This window comes from Passer montanus, unplaced genomic scaffold, assembly GCF_014805655.1.
Source record: "Passer montanus isolate IOZ18808 unplaced genomic scaffold, ASM1480565v1 scaffold7, whole genome shotgun sequence".
Lineage (NCBI taxonomy): Eukaryota > Metazoa > Chordata > Aves > Passeriformes > Passeridae > Passer > Passer montanus.
Window position 1 is genome coordinate 16350467 of NW_024372147.1, and position 16238 is coordinate 16366704.

At 38.9% G+C, this 16238-nt stretch overlaps 1 protein-coding gene across 2 annotated transcripts in view; it reads left to right on the forward strand.

Moving 5' to 3' along the window:
* Positions 1-16238, forward strand: part of PDE8B (phosphodiesterase 8B) — a 77923-nt gene that overhangs the window by 46496 nt on the left and 15189 nt on the right. For both annotated transcript variants that reach the window (XM_039729614.1, XM_039729613.1), the window contains exons 6-12: positions 1332-1420; positions 4066-4144; positions 4626-4766; positions 6165-6253; positions 6667-6727; positions 13000-13051; positions 15904-15981. In XM_039729614.1, coding sequence (XP_039585548.1) covers positions 1332-1420; positions 4066-4144; positions 4626-4766; positions 6165-6253; positions 6667-6727; positions 13000-13051; positions 15904-15981 — 589 coding nt within the window. The remainder of the gene's footprint in view (positions 1-1331; positions 1421-4065; positions 4145-4625; positions 4767-6164; positions 6254-6666; positions 6728-12999; positions 13052-15903; positions 15982-16238) is intronic.

Sequence of the window (16238 nt, forward strand, 5' to 3'; positions counted from 1 at the left end):
TTTTAATGTTACTTTTTTTATATTTTGCTCACAACTTGGAATTAAGCCATTGGTCTCCAAAACACAGTTTTTCATACAGGACAGAAGCACAGATTTCTTGAAAGCTATTCTTTGGAGGTTTGCATGCAGCTGTGCTATGAGAACTAGTGACAACACAGGGCATTTCCTGTGATAACTAAAGTCAGTGCATGTGATTGATCAATAAACTTTAACTGAAGTCAGAGAATCTACTTCTTTTGTAGCAACAAAAATTTCTGATTTCAGCAGGACCAAGCATAAGACCTTTTAGACCTAACAGATAGAGAACATTCTTTCCTGTCTGGAGTAAAATTTTTTCATTGTGGTCAGATGCTTCTTACTTTGTATACTTCTGTGCACTTCTGAATTCACAGTGACAGCTCAGTGAGATTACTTGTGAAGCAAAGTTACTTCCCTTTTGGAGCTTTAGCTGCAATATTTGCTTGAAAACAAATGCCAATTTTTTAATTTTTTTTTCTTTTAGCATTATGCTTTATGTCTCTAAGGTTTTAAATTTCCATTCTGAATTAAGGATAGATGTTCAAAATAAAACATCAAGGCAATACTGGTTTTGTATGAAACTGTGTTTGGGGGTTTTTTAGAAAGACTGTGTTCTGGTGGGTTGCTAAAACCAAACGGGAAAATCCAGTAAAGGATTTAGCATATTTTTATACTTGCTTTTTATTTAGATATTTGTGTTATCTTAACAACTAGAAACTCATTCCTGAGGAAAAGATTATTATTCACAACACAAAAGGTACAATAAAAACTTTTTTCTACCAGAAAAGAAAGTATTGTTGAGGTTGGAAGGGACCTCTAGAAGTCATCTTGCCCAACCTTCCTGCTCAAGTAGAGCCCCCTAAGGCAAGTTTAGGACCATGCCACACAGCTTTTCAATATCTCCAGTGATGGAGATTCTGCAGCCTCTCTGGGTAACCTGTGCCGAGGTCATCCTCACAATAAAAAAAAAGTGTTGCCTGATGTTCCTGAAACTCCTTTGCTTCTGTTTGTGCCAATTACCTCTGGTCCTGTCACTGGGCACCACTGGAAAGAAGCTGACTCTGTCTTCTTACAGTCTCCCTTCTGATATTTATATGCCTTGATATGTTCTCCACTTCAGCGTTCTCCTTTCCAGGCTGAAAAGTCCCAGCTCTCTTGGCCTGTCTCTCAGCAGAGGTGCTTTACCACCCTTGTGGACCTTTGCTGGCCTCATGCCAGCTCTCTTTAAAAAGTTAAAGTTTTAGATGCAGAAACAGAAATAACAGTTTAAAACTATTCCAGCCTATTTCATGCACTCTTGATTTGTCTTCCAGCAATTCATGGAGAACAGCAGCGTAACTGCTTGTTACAATGAACTGGTTCAAATAGAACACGGGGAAGTGCGATCTCAGTTCAAATTACGGTATGTAGAGGTGTGAGAAACTGCAATCAACCTCTTGGTCTAAATAATTGTACCATGTTACTTTCTGCTTCTTCCCAGCTAAGCATATGTGTGTCTTGCATCTGGATGTTAACTAGTATGCTACATTTTTATATTTTCTCCTTCTGTGTTTTTGTAAAGGACAAACTCAGTGCCTTAGTAACTGGTACCCTGAGAATTCTTGGTCAGTGTAGGTGTGGGGTGCAAACTTATGTGATGGCAAAACTTTGTAAAGTCATTCTTGATCTTGTGTGTCTGAGCTTTCATTTTCGGAAGCTTGAACTGAATGCAATCTTGATTCAGGTCTGAGTTTTTATTTTCTTGCTTGGCCAAGACTTGGCAGGCCAGGAGCACAGTTTTATACATTAGTGAGAATTTAAATGGTGTTCATTCCCACATGCACTTTTTCTTTAATGTCTAATTAGTCTTTAATGACTAATTTTGTATTTAATATAGGTGCTTTTGCATGCATGTAGATATTTTTGGAATGCAACCATATGAAACTATAGGAAAGCAATGCAGAGAAGGGGCTGTTCCTTCTGTGGCATAAATTAATTCCAGTTCTATCTACAGAAAACACTATCATTTTTCTACATGTTTCAGAAGTTGATTTTTTCTAAGATTTCTTTGCAAACTGGTACCAAAATGACTTTCCATTTTGAGTGATTGCATATTCATGCATGCAAACTGCAATGACAGTAGAATTCCAGGGAAAAAAAATTGGATTTTGGTTTGCACAATTTTAATAGTTGTTTTCTAAAACTCAGCAGGAATGTCTTCCTCTTACCTCTGTCTTATTAGGCAGATCCCATTGAAAACTAATCAGAGCTGATACTGATTATGGTATTCAGGTATAATTTTTTTTCATTTGTGTGGTTTAATTAAGTGGGGAAAAGAGTGCTGCACTGCACATCTGGCTGCTAGTTGATGATCTGCATGTCTTCTATACAGCTTTGTAAAAGTGAAAGGGAAGAGAATGCAGAAAGTTAGTTGATAGAATTAAACTCAGGATATGTCATGTGTTCAGACACAAGAGAAATGTGATGAAAAAGTAGCCCCAGAGAGCAGCAGATGAGGTTATGTCAGTGGTCAGAAGTGGCTTTCCATTCCCAGCATGGACTCCACTTTTCCACAGAGCTGATTCTGGTTTGAAACTTGGTTGGACATCTGTGTGCTAATTAAAGGGGATATGGGCCATTTAAACTTGCAATTTTGCTGGCTTGCTTGCCAGATCAAATGAAAATACTAAGGCTTGAATAGTGCAGACATATCTGTGTGTTTTCTTACAGAAAGTATATGTAATTACGTTTGTTAGCAGCTGATGTACCAGACAGGCATCTATCACTGAGACAAATTAGTTCCTTCACACAGCACAAAATCACACTTGGGAGCCAGCTTGAATTGCTAGAAAATCACGTATAAAATTACTCCAAGCTCCTTTTATTTATGAGTAGAAACACTTCTGTCATCTTCTGTACAAAATACGTTTTTCCTACAAATCTTCATCCACACGGCTGTATGTCTGTGTTTCTGTGTATGTCTCTTCATGTGTCCTATTTTGTTTTGAGTTACTTCCACAATAAGCAGAAGTAGTAATGTCCTGTATTTCTTAATTCTCTAGTCAGTGGAACTAATTCAAACCCTACTATGCAGCCTGGAAGCAAGAGGTTTCTTTTAGGTAATATCTGTGTACAGGAATATTTATGCATGGTGCATTTTAGCTCTCTGCAATGAGAGTTATATAGAAGACAATTAGTTTGTCTTCAGACCAAATCAAAGATGAGGCCCTGACTTCTATCAGTGCAAGTGTGACTGAGTTGCTTCTTCCAGTACTCACTCTTCCGGGCCATGGTATCGTCTTGGAACTACACGATCTTCATGTCCCTTTCCAACCCAAATCATCCTATGATTCTGAGATACACATTTTTCCTAGTATTAGAAGCCTATATTAATGTTAATGCCATCCTGTGTAAATCATAATTTAAGCAATTTGAATTCTGTACCAAGAAAGTAAGGCTTTTGTTTTCCTGCATTAGTTCACGGATAGCCCTGAAAAAAATGGGTAACAAAGATCCTCTGGATCCTGAAAGATGAGGATGTATGGAAATCAAGTCACTGCATTATTACTTGAAAGAAGGAAAATTGGTATTTTTTTGATTAGAACTTTGAGATGGCTCAAATTGTTTCCATTGTGATGTATTTCAGTTTCTTTGATAGTGCCAACCTATTTGATATACTGAAAACTTTGTCTATATGTGCTGTCATGATTTTTGTGCTTCCAATCTTTAATGATCACAAAACTTTCTGATGTAATAGTAATGTGTTATTTTTAATGCTAATTGTTCATTCCTACTGTTCAGAGCATGTGTGTAGATACAAGCACACTCTTAAGATGCTGCACCTCTGAACACTTTTACAATGTAATCTGCAGTAAAAGCACATTAACAACAGGGGTGTCTGATGGTGGATGTTCTAAAAAAGTCATAATAAAGATAGTGACATGGTCTAGTCAAAACAACTGCTACTTTGTGGTTCATCTATCAATGAGTACAATTTAATCACATATTTATAGTGAAAAAAAATGTTCTAACAAAAAAAGTAATGTGCTAATCGTTTGCTACTTTCAGGGCTTGTAATGCAGTATTTACAGCATTAGACCATTGTCAGGAAGCTGTAGAAATAACCAGTGAAGATCATGTCATTCAGGTAGGGGGGGAAATGTTAACTATTTTATAGAATTTGAAAAGAGGGACCCCAAAGAGACCTTGGCTCAGTAGTTTCTATTCTCTATCAATATTTTAGTTTTGTTGCCCATTAGAAAGTCTTGTGCAATGAACTGCTTAATATCTGATTACTGTACATATAGGCCTGCTGAATTTTTAAGAATTTTCCTTCTGTAACTTCATTGAGATTATAGTTTTCAGTAATGTTGTTTCTGATAAAACCTGCATTAGTTCTCTTTCTGTGCCTTCTGATAGATTACATATTGCCTTCTCTGTTCAACCTCTTATGTGAATAAAATGTTTCACCACTATATAGTACTTTTATATGAGAAACACTGAATTGTAGGGATGTGTGGTTGTGGCTTTAGCATATAACTTGTCATATTTTGATACTTATATATAACTTACTAGCCTTTAAATAAGATATTTTTTTATATTGCCCTAATGTACCTTTGTTTTGGCAGTATGTTAATCCAGCCTTTGAACGGATGATGGGGTACTGCAAGGGAGAACTTATTGGCAAGGAGCTTACTGAACTACCTAAAAGTGATAAAAACTCTGCAGATCTTTTGGACAACATAAACACATTTATTAAAAAAGGAAAGGTAAGCCAATAAGACAAACTCATGTGAAATCAGTATAGAGCTCTATTCTGATTTGGTTTTTATTGCTGCAGGTTTAAGAACACAAGATGTGCTCTTCATGAGTACACATATTAGACCAGAATTCTGTTTCTCAGATGTCTCAGTATAACAGCCCATACCACAGACAAGTGACTAAAGATTTCATTAGCTTTGCTTTTAGGATGTGACTGAACTCCTGCTGATTTGCTGGCTTAAGATCAGTATCAGAATGTTTTCTGTGTTTCTGTTTTGCTTAGAGCCCATGGAGCTTTTGTTAGATGGAATGTAACAGTTTGTCGCTCAGTCAGTCTCTCAGGTGGCTGAATCATCCAGCCAAAATGTGTAACTTCTGTCAAACAGCAGAGCCTTCTCTGACTGCATACTTAAAGCACCAAAATGTATTAGCACCTAGTGGGGTGCCAATTGCTTTCCTAATAACTATAGTCAGAATATCTGCAGTGCACTGCGAACTCCTGTCCTTGCGGTGAGGGGCCTGGCATTATGTTCCCCTAATATGCACAACAGTCTCTTATCCCATCTCCCCTGGGTTGCAGAAATACCTGTCGCCCTTCCCTGTCCCACGTTCTGCTTCAAGACCTTTGGGGAGCTCTTGAACCTTTGAGTCACGTCCAGCAATGATCTGAGCTTTGTGAGTCACTGTCTGGAGTTGTTTGCAGGTTCACCTCGATTCATTAGCAATACCTACAGGCCACTCCTGCTGTGCTCCTCCTCATTTATATGGGCTGCCCAGCAGCTAGCACTGCCTGCTCAAAGGTATCTTCTACCCATTCTCCAACTTCATCCTACCCAGCCACATAGTTCCTTCCTTAAGATATTTCCTCTTTGAGGTTAGTTGAAGGACTTCTTTAGATCAAGTACTTCTGAAGTTTAGCATATATATCGCATGACAACTGACAGCTTCAAAGCTGAATGGTGCTTGGGCTTATTTCTGCTGGTGCCAAGGGATATCCTCTGGATGTGTTGCAGCCACTGCTCGTTATGGTGGCACCTATCAAGAATATTTGTCACTTCTTTAAGTAGATGATTCCTAAAGTTCCTTGTAAAAATTGTAAAGTTCCGTGTAAAAAATATCTTCTCCCAAGAGGAACATAGTTATACTGTCCTTATATTAAAGATGCTGCTCTCCATTGGGTGAATAGTTGCTGCTCACTCTCTCTCTCTGCATTATATTTAAAAGTACATTAATTTCATACAATTTTTAAAAATACAACTTTACATGATTTAAAGGTATATATATTATATAAACAATATATAAAAATACAAAAATAATTTAGTACATAAGGTATGCAGTAATAAACAAATATTTGACTGCAAGCTATGTATGCTCAGATGCCGTCTCTGTTTTGTGTGTTTCTTTAGGAATGGCAAGGAGTTTGCTATGCAAGAAGGAAATCAGGAGACAGTATCCAGCAGCACGTGAAGATAACACCTGTGGTTGGTCAAGGAGGGTAACTAACTTGTCCGGAACATAATTGCTTTCTGGGTTTTAGGGCCTTCTCTCTGCTTTCTGCATCTGTAAGTTTGACATGAACCTCCGTGTATTTAGCAACTGGGCAACTCCCGTGTTTGTGCATGTGCTTGTAAGTGTTCCCACCTTCGCAGTTTAGAACAGACACATTGCCAAATTCTGCTCCCAGCTTTGCAGGAGAATTCCTGGACCAACAGAAGGATCAGGTGTCCCACAACAAAAACCTCAATGTCACGGTGAAGGAGTGCTTGTCACCCAGTTGTCTTTCTGGTGTTAGTCTTGGCATCTGTTTTCCTGAGGGCTTGGAGATCTCTGTTTAAAAAATAGCAATGTATCACTTCACTTCTGTCTTTACAATGTGATGTAGTAACAAGTGATAATTTCTCTTGCTAGGAAAATAAGACACTTTGTGTCCCTCAAAAGACTGCATTGTACCAATGAAAACAACAAACAGGTATTGTATTTCTTTCATGTGATAATTTTCATAGATTTTAGTGAACTGATATTTTTTGCCTTATAAATTTTTCCAAGAAGATGTGATCTATATTGTCAATGAGATTCTCACTGATTGTTGGAGCAAGCAAGAAAATTTTGACATTTGCATGCATTAGTCTCTGTAGGACTCCTGAGGAAGACCATCTTTCATTTTCTGGAGCATGGATATGACAGTTGAGTCCGTGATACTGTGGAGCAATACAGATAAGAGATCAAAGGGAGTTCAGGGCCTGTTTTGTAGGGCTGTTCTTGCCAGTCTGATCTGGGGTACTTATGCCAACTAATGATCCATGCTCAGTGACCCCAAGGTTTGACAATGTGTGGTACTTATATGAAGTGTAGCACTCATGCTGGCCCTGAGACTTCTCACACCTGCCAGGCAGGTGCTGGGGAAGGGTGCAACTCAAGCCATGACCCCAGTAAACCAGCAGCAGTGGCAGAGAACTCCAGACACGAATCCACACCAGCTGCTCCTGCAACAAACCTGGTGGTGTGGGGAGCTGTTTGCTGCCATCTTCTCCTTGCTTCCTCCCTCTGATGGTGTCTGAGGCAAATGATCATACCACATATATTGCCCCAGAAATACTCTAGTAAGTGCCATGTTGAGTAAAGAAGTCTAGACTTTTGTGAGCAAAGGAGTGAAGCCTGTCTTTGGCATGTGGTCTCTAGGGGTGAGATAGAGTGGCTAGAAACATTTTAGACCAAGCATGTGCTCTGTAATTAGGGTATGTTTCCATGTCATTTAGGAGAGGGGTTATGTATCTTGTTTTATTTAGAATTTTATGTGCTTTTATCTGTGATGCAGGTAAAGACACTTAGGCAGGAAAAGTATTTAGAAAGTCACTAGTATGTCTAGTTGCCTCTTCTTCAGCAGAACAATACTGAATATTAACACATTACTGGAAAACCACTACTTCTAAAAGAATTTCATAGCGGGTAGCATTTGACTGTTGAAACCATGCTCCTTGCACAAGTTTTTGTGGAGGTAGATAGTAACAAATCAAGAACTCTGCATAATTCTTGGAAGAACTTTGCATGTCTATCATTGAAAAATAAGACCCATAGTATTTTAAACTGACTTCATCTTTGAACTAAAACATGTGTTTTAGTATTAGCAGCAAAATATCATTTGCAGTCATAGGATGTTTTAAAATGCTCAGGCTAGAGGGCAACAAAGTTTTATAAAAGCAGTGATAAATTTGCATGTATTTTTAAATCGTTGTTTACACCTCATAACTTGTTTCATTTATAGCTGCTTTGATGTTTATTTGAAAGTAAGACACAATCTAATGGCTTTTTCTATATTATACACACAGCTGAAAGACTGATACAGGGAAGTGTATATAGGATATTCTTAATGCAAGATAATAAGTATTACAAACTTGTACCCATATGTAAAAAATAGCAGTAGGAATATAAGAAAAAAATAAATTTTGTCCATCTTTGCCCTGTAGATTGGACTGCAGTAAGAATCATGCAATCATAGATTGATTTGACTGGAAAGGTACCTTAAAAATCACCTAGCTCCAACCCCTTTGTCACAGGCAGGATCACCTTCCACTAGACCAGGTTGTTCAAAGCCCCACCCAACCTGGCCCTGAATTTCCAGGGACAGGGCATCCACAACTCCTCTGGGGAACCTGTTCCAGGGTCTCACCACCTTCAAGGTAAAGAATTTCTTCATGATAGCTGGTTGAAACTTACTTTGCCTCTTCTCCTATCACTACACACTCTTGTAAAATTTTCTTTTATTTTCTTGTAAGTCCCTTTAGTAATTGAAAGGTGCTAAAAGACCTCCCAGAGTCTTCTCTTGTGCAAACTGAACAACCCAACTCTCTCATCCTTTTCACATAAGAGAGGTGCTACAGCTCTCTGGTCAGTTCTGTGGCTCTTCTCTGGATCTGCTCCAGCAGGTTCATGTCTTATGCTGGCAGCCCCTCCATTGTGCTGTGGCCCCTCAAGCAGCTGTGACACCACAAGGCTTGGTGGCATCAGCCAGCCTGCTGATGGTGCACCTGATCCCACTGGCTGTGTCCCTGACAAAGATGTTACATCATCCTGGCCCTAGTGCAGACCCCCAAGGAGCACCACTCAGCACTCCTCTCCACCCAGACTCCTGGCCATCGACCACAACTCTTTGAGCAGGAGCATTCAGGGAATTCTTTATCCACTGCGTGGTACAGCCTGTCAAATCCAGGGCTCTCCACTGTAGTGTCAAGGGTGTGCATGGAAGCATCAAAAGCTTTGCACAGGTCCAGACAGATGACATTCCCTTATCCACCCATCACAGGAGGCCACCAAATCTGTCTGGCATGATTTGCCCTACGTGAAGCTGTGCTTGTTGTCAGCAGTTATCTTCTTCTTTTCCATATGCTTCAGCATTATTTCCAGGAGAATCTGCTCCATGGATTGCAGGGCACAGAGATGAGACTGGCCTGTCATTCCCTGAGTTTTCCTTTTTCTTTTCTAATCTTTAGAAATGACAGTTAAGTAAGTTTCCCCACTTCCAGTCACTGGAAACTTCACTGGACTGCTATGAGTTCTCAAATCTGATAGATAGCTGCTTAGCCACTTCCTCCACCAACTCCTTCAGGACTCACAAATGCCAATCAGGTCCTGTGATCTAGTGCACCTTCAAGTTCCTCAGATGTTCCCAAACCTGATCTTCTCCTACAGTGGGTGGTTTTCATTTTCCTAGCCTCTGCCTTTACCTCCTGTGACTAGGGAAGTGCATGTAGCTGGAACACTTGCAAGTGAAGACCAAGGCAAAAGAGTCAGAGAGTACCTCAGCCCAGTACCTGTGTCCCAGGAAACCACATCTCCAGTTTCCTTCCAGAGAGAGACCATATTTTCCCTAATCTTTCTTTAATTCACCAAGGTACCTATAGAGGGTTTTCTTGTTGTCCTTTATGTCCCTGGCCAGATTTAATTCTATCAGGCTTTCCTAACGTGATCCCTGGCTCTTCAGACATTCTCTGTATTACTCCCAGGCTACCAGTCCTTGTTTCCACTCTCTGTAGGCATCCTTCTATTGTTTGAGTTTGTCAACAAGTTCTTTGTTCATCCACACAGGCCTCCTAGCATTTCTGCCACACAGGCCTTCTGGCATTTTTCTGACTTCACTTTGTTGTGAATCATCACTCCTGAACTTGCAAGAGGTGACCCTTGAATATTAACCACATTTCTTGGGCCCATCTTCTCTCCAGGGCCTTATTCCATGTCATTCTACCAAGCAGGTTCCTGAAGAGGCCCAAGCCTGCTCTCCTGAGGTCCATGGTAGTGAGTTTACTGTGTGCCCGCATCAATGCCCTGAGGATCTTGTACTCCTCCACTTCATGATTGCTGCAGCCCAGGCTGCCCTTGAACTTCATGTGCCCCATAAGCCTCTCTTTATCAGTGAGAAAAAGGGAAATTAAGAAACAAGGACTTCTGTCCAAGGTAACATTCATATTCCCCTATACTGCTGAAAAGTATCATCCATTCCTGTCTTTTTGATACTGGTTCATGAGAAGCTACTAGTAAATTAAGCACTCTCGATCTGGGAAGATTTACACATTTGGTGATCCCAGGGAATATGGCCTTCAAAAGGTTCTTCACAGATACAGAGGTCTGCAACAAAGATTAAAGATGGCAGCCTAACAGAAAGTATGGTCTGTGGAGATTTTAGGTCCCTTAAGGAAAAACAAGGTGTATTTGATATAACTATGTAATTTTTGTTTCACTTCTGTCACAGAAATAGCTCATGCCTGTAGGAGATCCTGAACAATGCACTTTTCCTAATATCCATGCCTTAATATTTGCAGCAGTAGAACTTTTCTTTAGACTAAAAAAATTAGGTTCCTTTTCAAGCTACAGATAAATCTTTATGGATGGATAAAAGGAAATCAAATAAAATATTTACTTAAGTTACAGAGCAATAAAAGCTGTCATAATTCAAATTTTGATGTCAAATGTCTAATGTTTCACTAAATCAATATAATTTTAAACAGCTTGATCTCAGCATTCAGACTTCAAAACATCCTTACATCATCACACAGTTTCACCCTAAAAAAAGTATATATATTATTTGCCCGTACCAACATCCTCTGTAAGGGGTATCAGAGACCACTGGAACCTTCATGTATTTCCATGCCAGATTTATCACATAGGAAAACCCTGCATGTTAAATTTATGCATGGAAAAAAAATATCTAAAAGAGCATTAAGCATTCCTACAGTGAAGATTTATGAATGAGGATTGACTTTCATGTGACTATTCCCGTGTCCTGAACCTAGGTAATTATTAATGCTGCCATTGTCAGTTTGAGACCTGGCAGGATAGAGTCCAGTGTTTTCACATTCATTTACAAGAGAGGTGTTGTTTCTTTCAAGAACATATTGACCCAAGATTAACTGTGTAACTGCCCTCATAACTTACCTTACATGGCTCTTTCAGGACATGCCTGCAGAAGGGGAAGAGAAGTATTCAGAACAGAAACGTGGTTTATTTTTTTAGTAAAGCACTTGGAGGACTGTGCCTATGTTTCTGCCAGTTGTGCAGTAGACAGAGATATATCCATTGGCTTTGAGAGAAGCTCCAGGATGAAGCCAGAACAAGCAGTTCAGATGCCTTGTGTCACTGTACCATATTTGATGAGATTTCCTTAACCTTACTCTGTTTGGAATGAGATTATTTCTCTGAAGTTTCTAATGGTTAAAAGAGAGGTGTTCAAGCTTCTAATATTTTTTTGGATGAAGAGTCAGTTCTTACATTCCCCTGACAAGAATTATATGGCGTATGAGCAAAGGGTTTCCCTTTTTTTTTTTTTTTTTAATTCATTAAAAGAAAGCCATACCTGAATTTTGTGGGATTTTATTCCTTTCCATTTTCTTCTATTTTCCTTTCACCCTCTGTCTCTCCTCCCCTCAGCAGAAAGTAAGAAATGAAAGGTGTGCAAGAATGGCAGAATGACAGAAAAAACAATTTGTGTCATTCCTTTCCTTTCTTTCTTGAATAACCCCCACGAGGACCCTGCAGCATGCACAGTCACAAACTGCTACAGTCCAATAAGAGCACACAAGTACAACCTTGTTGTACTCTGCTTTTAACTGGCAGGTTGCAACCATGGATTTCGTGCTTCCATGCAATCTAGTGCTTTGCTACAGGCAGGTGATGGATTTGTCAGAGGAACCAGTTACCATATGATAGTAATGGACTCCTAAATATTATGTGAGCTGAATAATTTGTAATTATAGTGTCAAGCACTGACAATTATTCATCTGAAGTAAGAGGGTATGTGTATCTTCTCTAGTGACTGCAGTAAAAAAGTAATCATTATTCCTAGTAAGCATTGTTTCTAGTCTTTCTCTGTGACTCCATTAGCTATACTTAAATACGTCACACACCAATTTTCAAGAAATAACTTGAGGAACTGCCATTTCTGGTCAGTTTTCCTGTCAACATCAAAACACTTTCTTCTAATCACATTACAAAGGAAAGGGGTGAGGTAATTAGCAGGTATTAAACTGTCATGAACTGGACAGTCTTTGAGAAGAATGAAAAAACAGAGGAACATTTAAGCTGTGTTACTGCAGACCAAGCAATAGTTGTAAATTTTAATATATTAAAATATTCTATCTAAATTCTAAGAAAGCTTGAAATACCTATTGTTGGAGCTACCTAATATGTTTCAGAAGAACCAAGAATTAAGATTTTGTTTTTAATTCTTCATTCATGAGAATAATTAAAAACTAATTGAAAAGAAAGGTCTGATGAATGACATCTACCTCTACCCCTTATTTCCTGGAGAGTAGTTTTTATAACTGAGTTTTTTGAAGTCCAGTTTATCAGTTATCCATGAAAGGATGCATTCAAAATTAGCTTCAATAGTTCTAAGAAAATTATTTTTAAAGCACAAAAAATAATGTTGTAGGATTTTTTTTTTATTCTCTCAAGTTCATATGCAATTTGCACTTAACACACTACCTAAATGAGTATAAGTTCTCTTGTAAACATAGGCATTAAACAGGATTTCAGTACATAAAAGCACTTGTATCTGTGATTTTCTGCATGGCATATCTGTTTGATTTCATATTCTTTCTCTACATCTAATTACACCTGAAGAAGAGTCTGTGACAATTTTTTTTTAAATAGCTGAATGGAAAATGCTGAATATGGACAGTGTTGAATGCAGCCTGTTTAAAGTTTATTGTATTGTTTTTTCTTACATATATATTTTACTCTTATCTCTAGCACTACAAGAGTCACCGTGAGGATAAGTACACAGGAGACAATTCCCAGTCAGGTTAGAATATTACATTTACCTCTACATTCCACGTGCTGGGGGTTGAGTCGGGGTTCTCTGCTGGTATGCATGGTTGTCTCTTCCCCCTGTCCAGTCAGTAGGCAGAGCTGACAGCCAAGGATGGATGCCAGCTGCCTCTGATACCACACCATGAATTTGACTTGTAATCATCAATAACTGAGCCTCCTGTGCAGACCTCTTGCTGTGCATTTGAAGTTCAGATGCATTGCTCTGTTGTATTAAAACACTGTGTTTGATCCTGTGGCTGGTGTACCTTGGCACCTCTTTGTGTTTGAAATGTGAAATGTGCTGATTTGTGCCAGCACACCTGCCACAGTGTGTCCAAGTTTAGGACCTGTCAGCAGGCCATTGGTCTGGCCCCAGCACAGGCTAACACAGTTGTCTCCAAGGTGTCCAGGCCTGAGCAACTCAGTTTCAGTCAGCACTGAGTGGTGCAGCATGTCTGCAACTCTTGTCTTGTGTCTCAGGTAGCTTTGCCTACTCACAGACAGCCCTCCTTGAGTTTTGCAGAGAGTTTTTGACTAGAAGTGTGGAGCATAAAGAAATAATTCCTTCCTCCAATGCTATGTAGTGTTTGGAATACCCTTTTCCCTGAAGCAGGAGGTACTTAAGGCCAGTTTTAAGCTTGTGACTAGTGGTCTCAGCCAGACTGATGTCTTAATTATGAGTGAAAAGGTTCTCATGCCTTGTTACCTTCAGGCATCTGAAGCCTGTCCTGCTATGAAAGGTGAGACAATGTTGCTGTGAAACTTCAGGCAGCTTCTGGTTTTCATATGGGACGAGGATATAACATACTAAGAGCACGGGACACGACTGCTTGACATCCCCTGCTCTTTCAAGGAGCTTAAGAATACATACAAACATCTTAGAGCTTTATTGCAAATAGCAATGGGCAGGGGGAAGAAGAGACTATGAAATTGGCTGTCCTCATTCCCATTGCTGCCACCAGAACTGACCCACAGTATGTTAGACCATTTGCTCCTGTATCCCTGTAATGAAAGATTTTGTTCTCACTGTTTCTTTTGTGCAAACAGGAAGGTGAGGAAGCCCATAAATTAAGCAGAACACTTGTTACTATCACATATATATTAGCTTACTAATGTTTTAAGTTTGCTCATTACTGTGACAGATCTCAGCAAGACTGGGAAGCCCCATGCTATGACACCACATTGATGACTACAGTGCAGTGAAAGTAGGCGGTTTCAGAGCATGTGATGTAGGTTATCCTTCCCTGCAGTCCATGGCTGTGGTCCAAGAATAACTTTCCAGAGCCATGGGCATATACCAATATGTGACGAGCAGAGAAGAGTAATCCATGTGTATCATGCTGCTTGCAGTGGTGTGAGATTTGTAACAACCTGGATGATAAGATTTTCTGCTCACCAGGTGAAGAAAAGATTTTACGTAGGCATTTAAATATTTACAGATGAAACCACAGTATGGCAGAGTAGCTTCTATGCACCTGTGACCCTTTGGGTGGCACTAAGAAAGTATCTGACTCGCTAGTTGGTATTTAACACAAGGAGAGTTGTTTTGTCAGCTATAGCGACTCACAGCTATGTTTATGTGTAAATGCTTGCTCCCATTGAAGTGCCTTATGATAAAGTCATCCAAATGTTAGTGAAAGAATGGGGTTTGTAAGAAGAGTACTATCAAATAAATAAATAAAATTATTTAACATGCATTAGCTATGCCCTGCTCTTAGGTGTCAAGAGAGGAAAATGCTTTCAATTTCTCCAGTTCAGACTACAACAAAGAAGACCCAAACTGTACATGGTAGAAAAAGAGAATTAAGACAGAAACTATTTCACTAATTTTTAGGATGGATGAATTTTTAATTCTGGAGAATTGTATGTTAACATTTTATTTTGCTAAAGAGAGGCTGCATACATCCTGTCTTGTGACATTATAATGAAAATTGGTCTTTATGTTAAGAATATCAAAGTCATACTTCTGACTCTTCAAATGCTTTTATCAGTTTTTGAAAGCCTGATAGAGTCTCTGATCTTTTAGTGGCATTTTGGATACCTTGGGAATAGGTACTATAAAGACTCTTGGAAAGTGGTGAATAGATCCATGGTTGCTGTTTTAAAATATAAGGGAGAGTGCAGATTTTAATGTATTGGAGAAAAATGAAATTTTACCAGATTTTTTTTTAGACTTCTTCCTCTCATTTTATCCAGCTTTTGAATTTGACTGGATGTGATAATTTCTCTGGCTTTAGCATATTTCAAGAATAAGTTTATTGCAGGCTAATATTCAGAAGAACAAAATTAATTGTTTAATCATTTTCAGTACATTGGATTTTCCTTAAACACAGGGTACAAATATTTATTGCAAATAAAAGCAAAACCTGTCTGAGTCTGAAGTATGCTTTAAGAGTGTAGAGCAAGATGAGACTCTTCTCAATTGGCTAGTTTTGGGCAGTTAAACTCGGGCTTCTTCAGTGGTCAGAGGAGAGCAAAAAGAACTCGCACAAGAGGTTCAGCCCACTGCCTGAGACATCTCTCCTGAAACAGCACCTCTGAAAACCTTAGATGATGACAGCCTGCAAGACTGCTGCTTTTAGGGAGCTAAAGTTAGATGAAACAAGTCTCCTGTTCCATAAGGCATCTTGACTTCATTGTAAAAGACCCTTCCAGGTGACTTCACACAAGTTGCTGTAAATTGATAGATACTGAGTTCCTTGTTCTGATGTGCAGAAATTGCAGTATTTCCCCCACTTGTGTGATACAGTTAAGATCACTTAATTAAATTTCCAAAATTTTAGATGGATATTTTGTAGAGGTTTTACTTGATGCATTTTTAAAGCTTTTGTTTTGTACTTACAGAATCTGGCTCTTACAAGTGCAAGAACAGAAGGAAAGATTCAATTGATGTTAAGTCAGTAACATCTCAAAGTAGTGATGGTAAGAAAGCAAACTATATGTCCAATACTATAAATATACATGAATATATATTTATAAATAAATAAAGAACAGACTTGATTTGGGCAATAAAACTGCAGAACAAAAGAATAACCAGACAGATTCACAGCTGGTTAAACAGAGGTTACTCCATTTCTTTATAACTGCTGTAAAATTTCTTTCTGATTTGCAAAGCAGTGCCCCAGCATAAGTACAATGCTATACATTGCCCCAGCATTGCTATACAATGATGGCAGTGC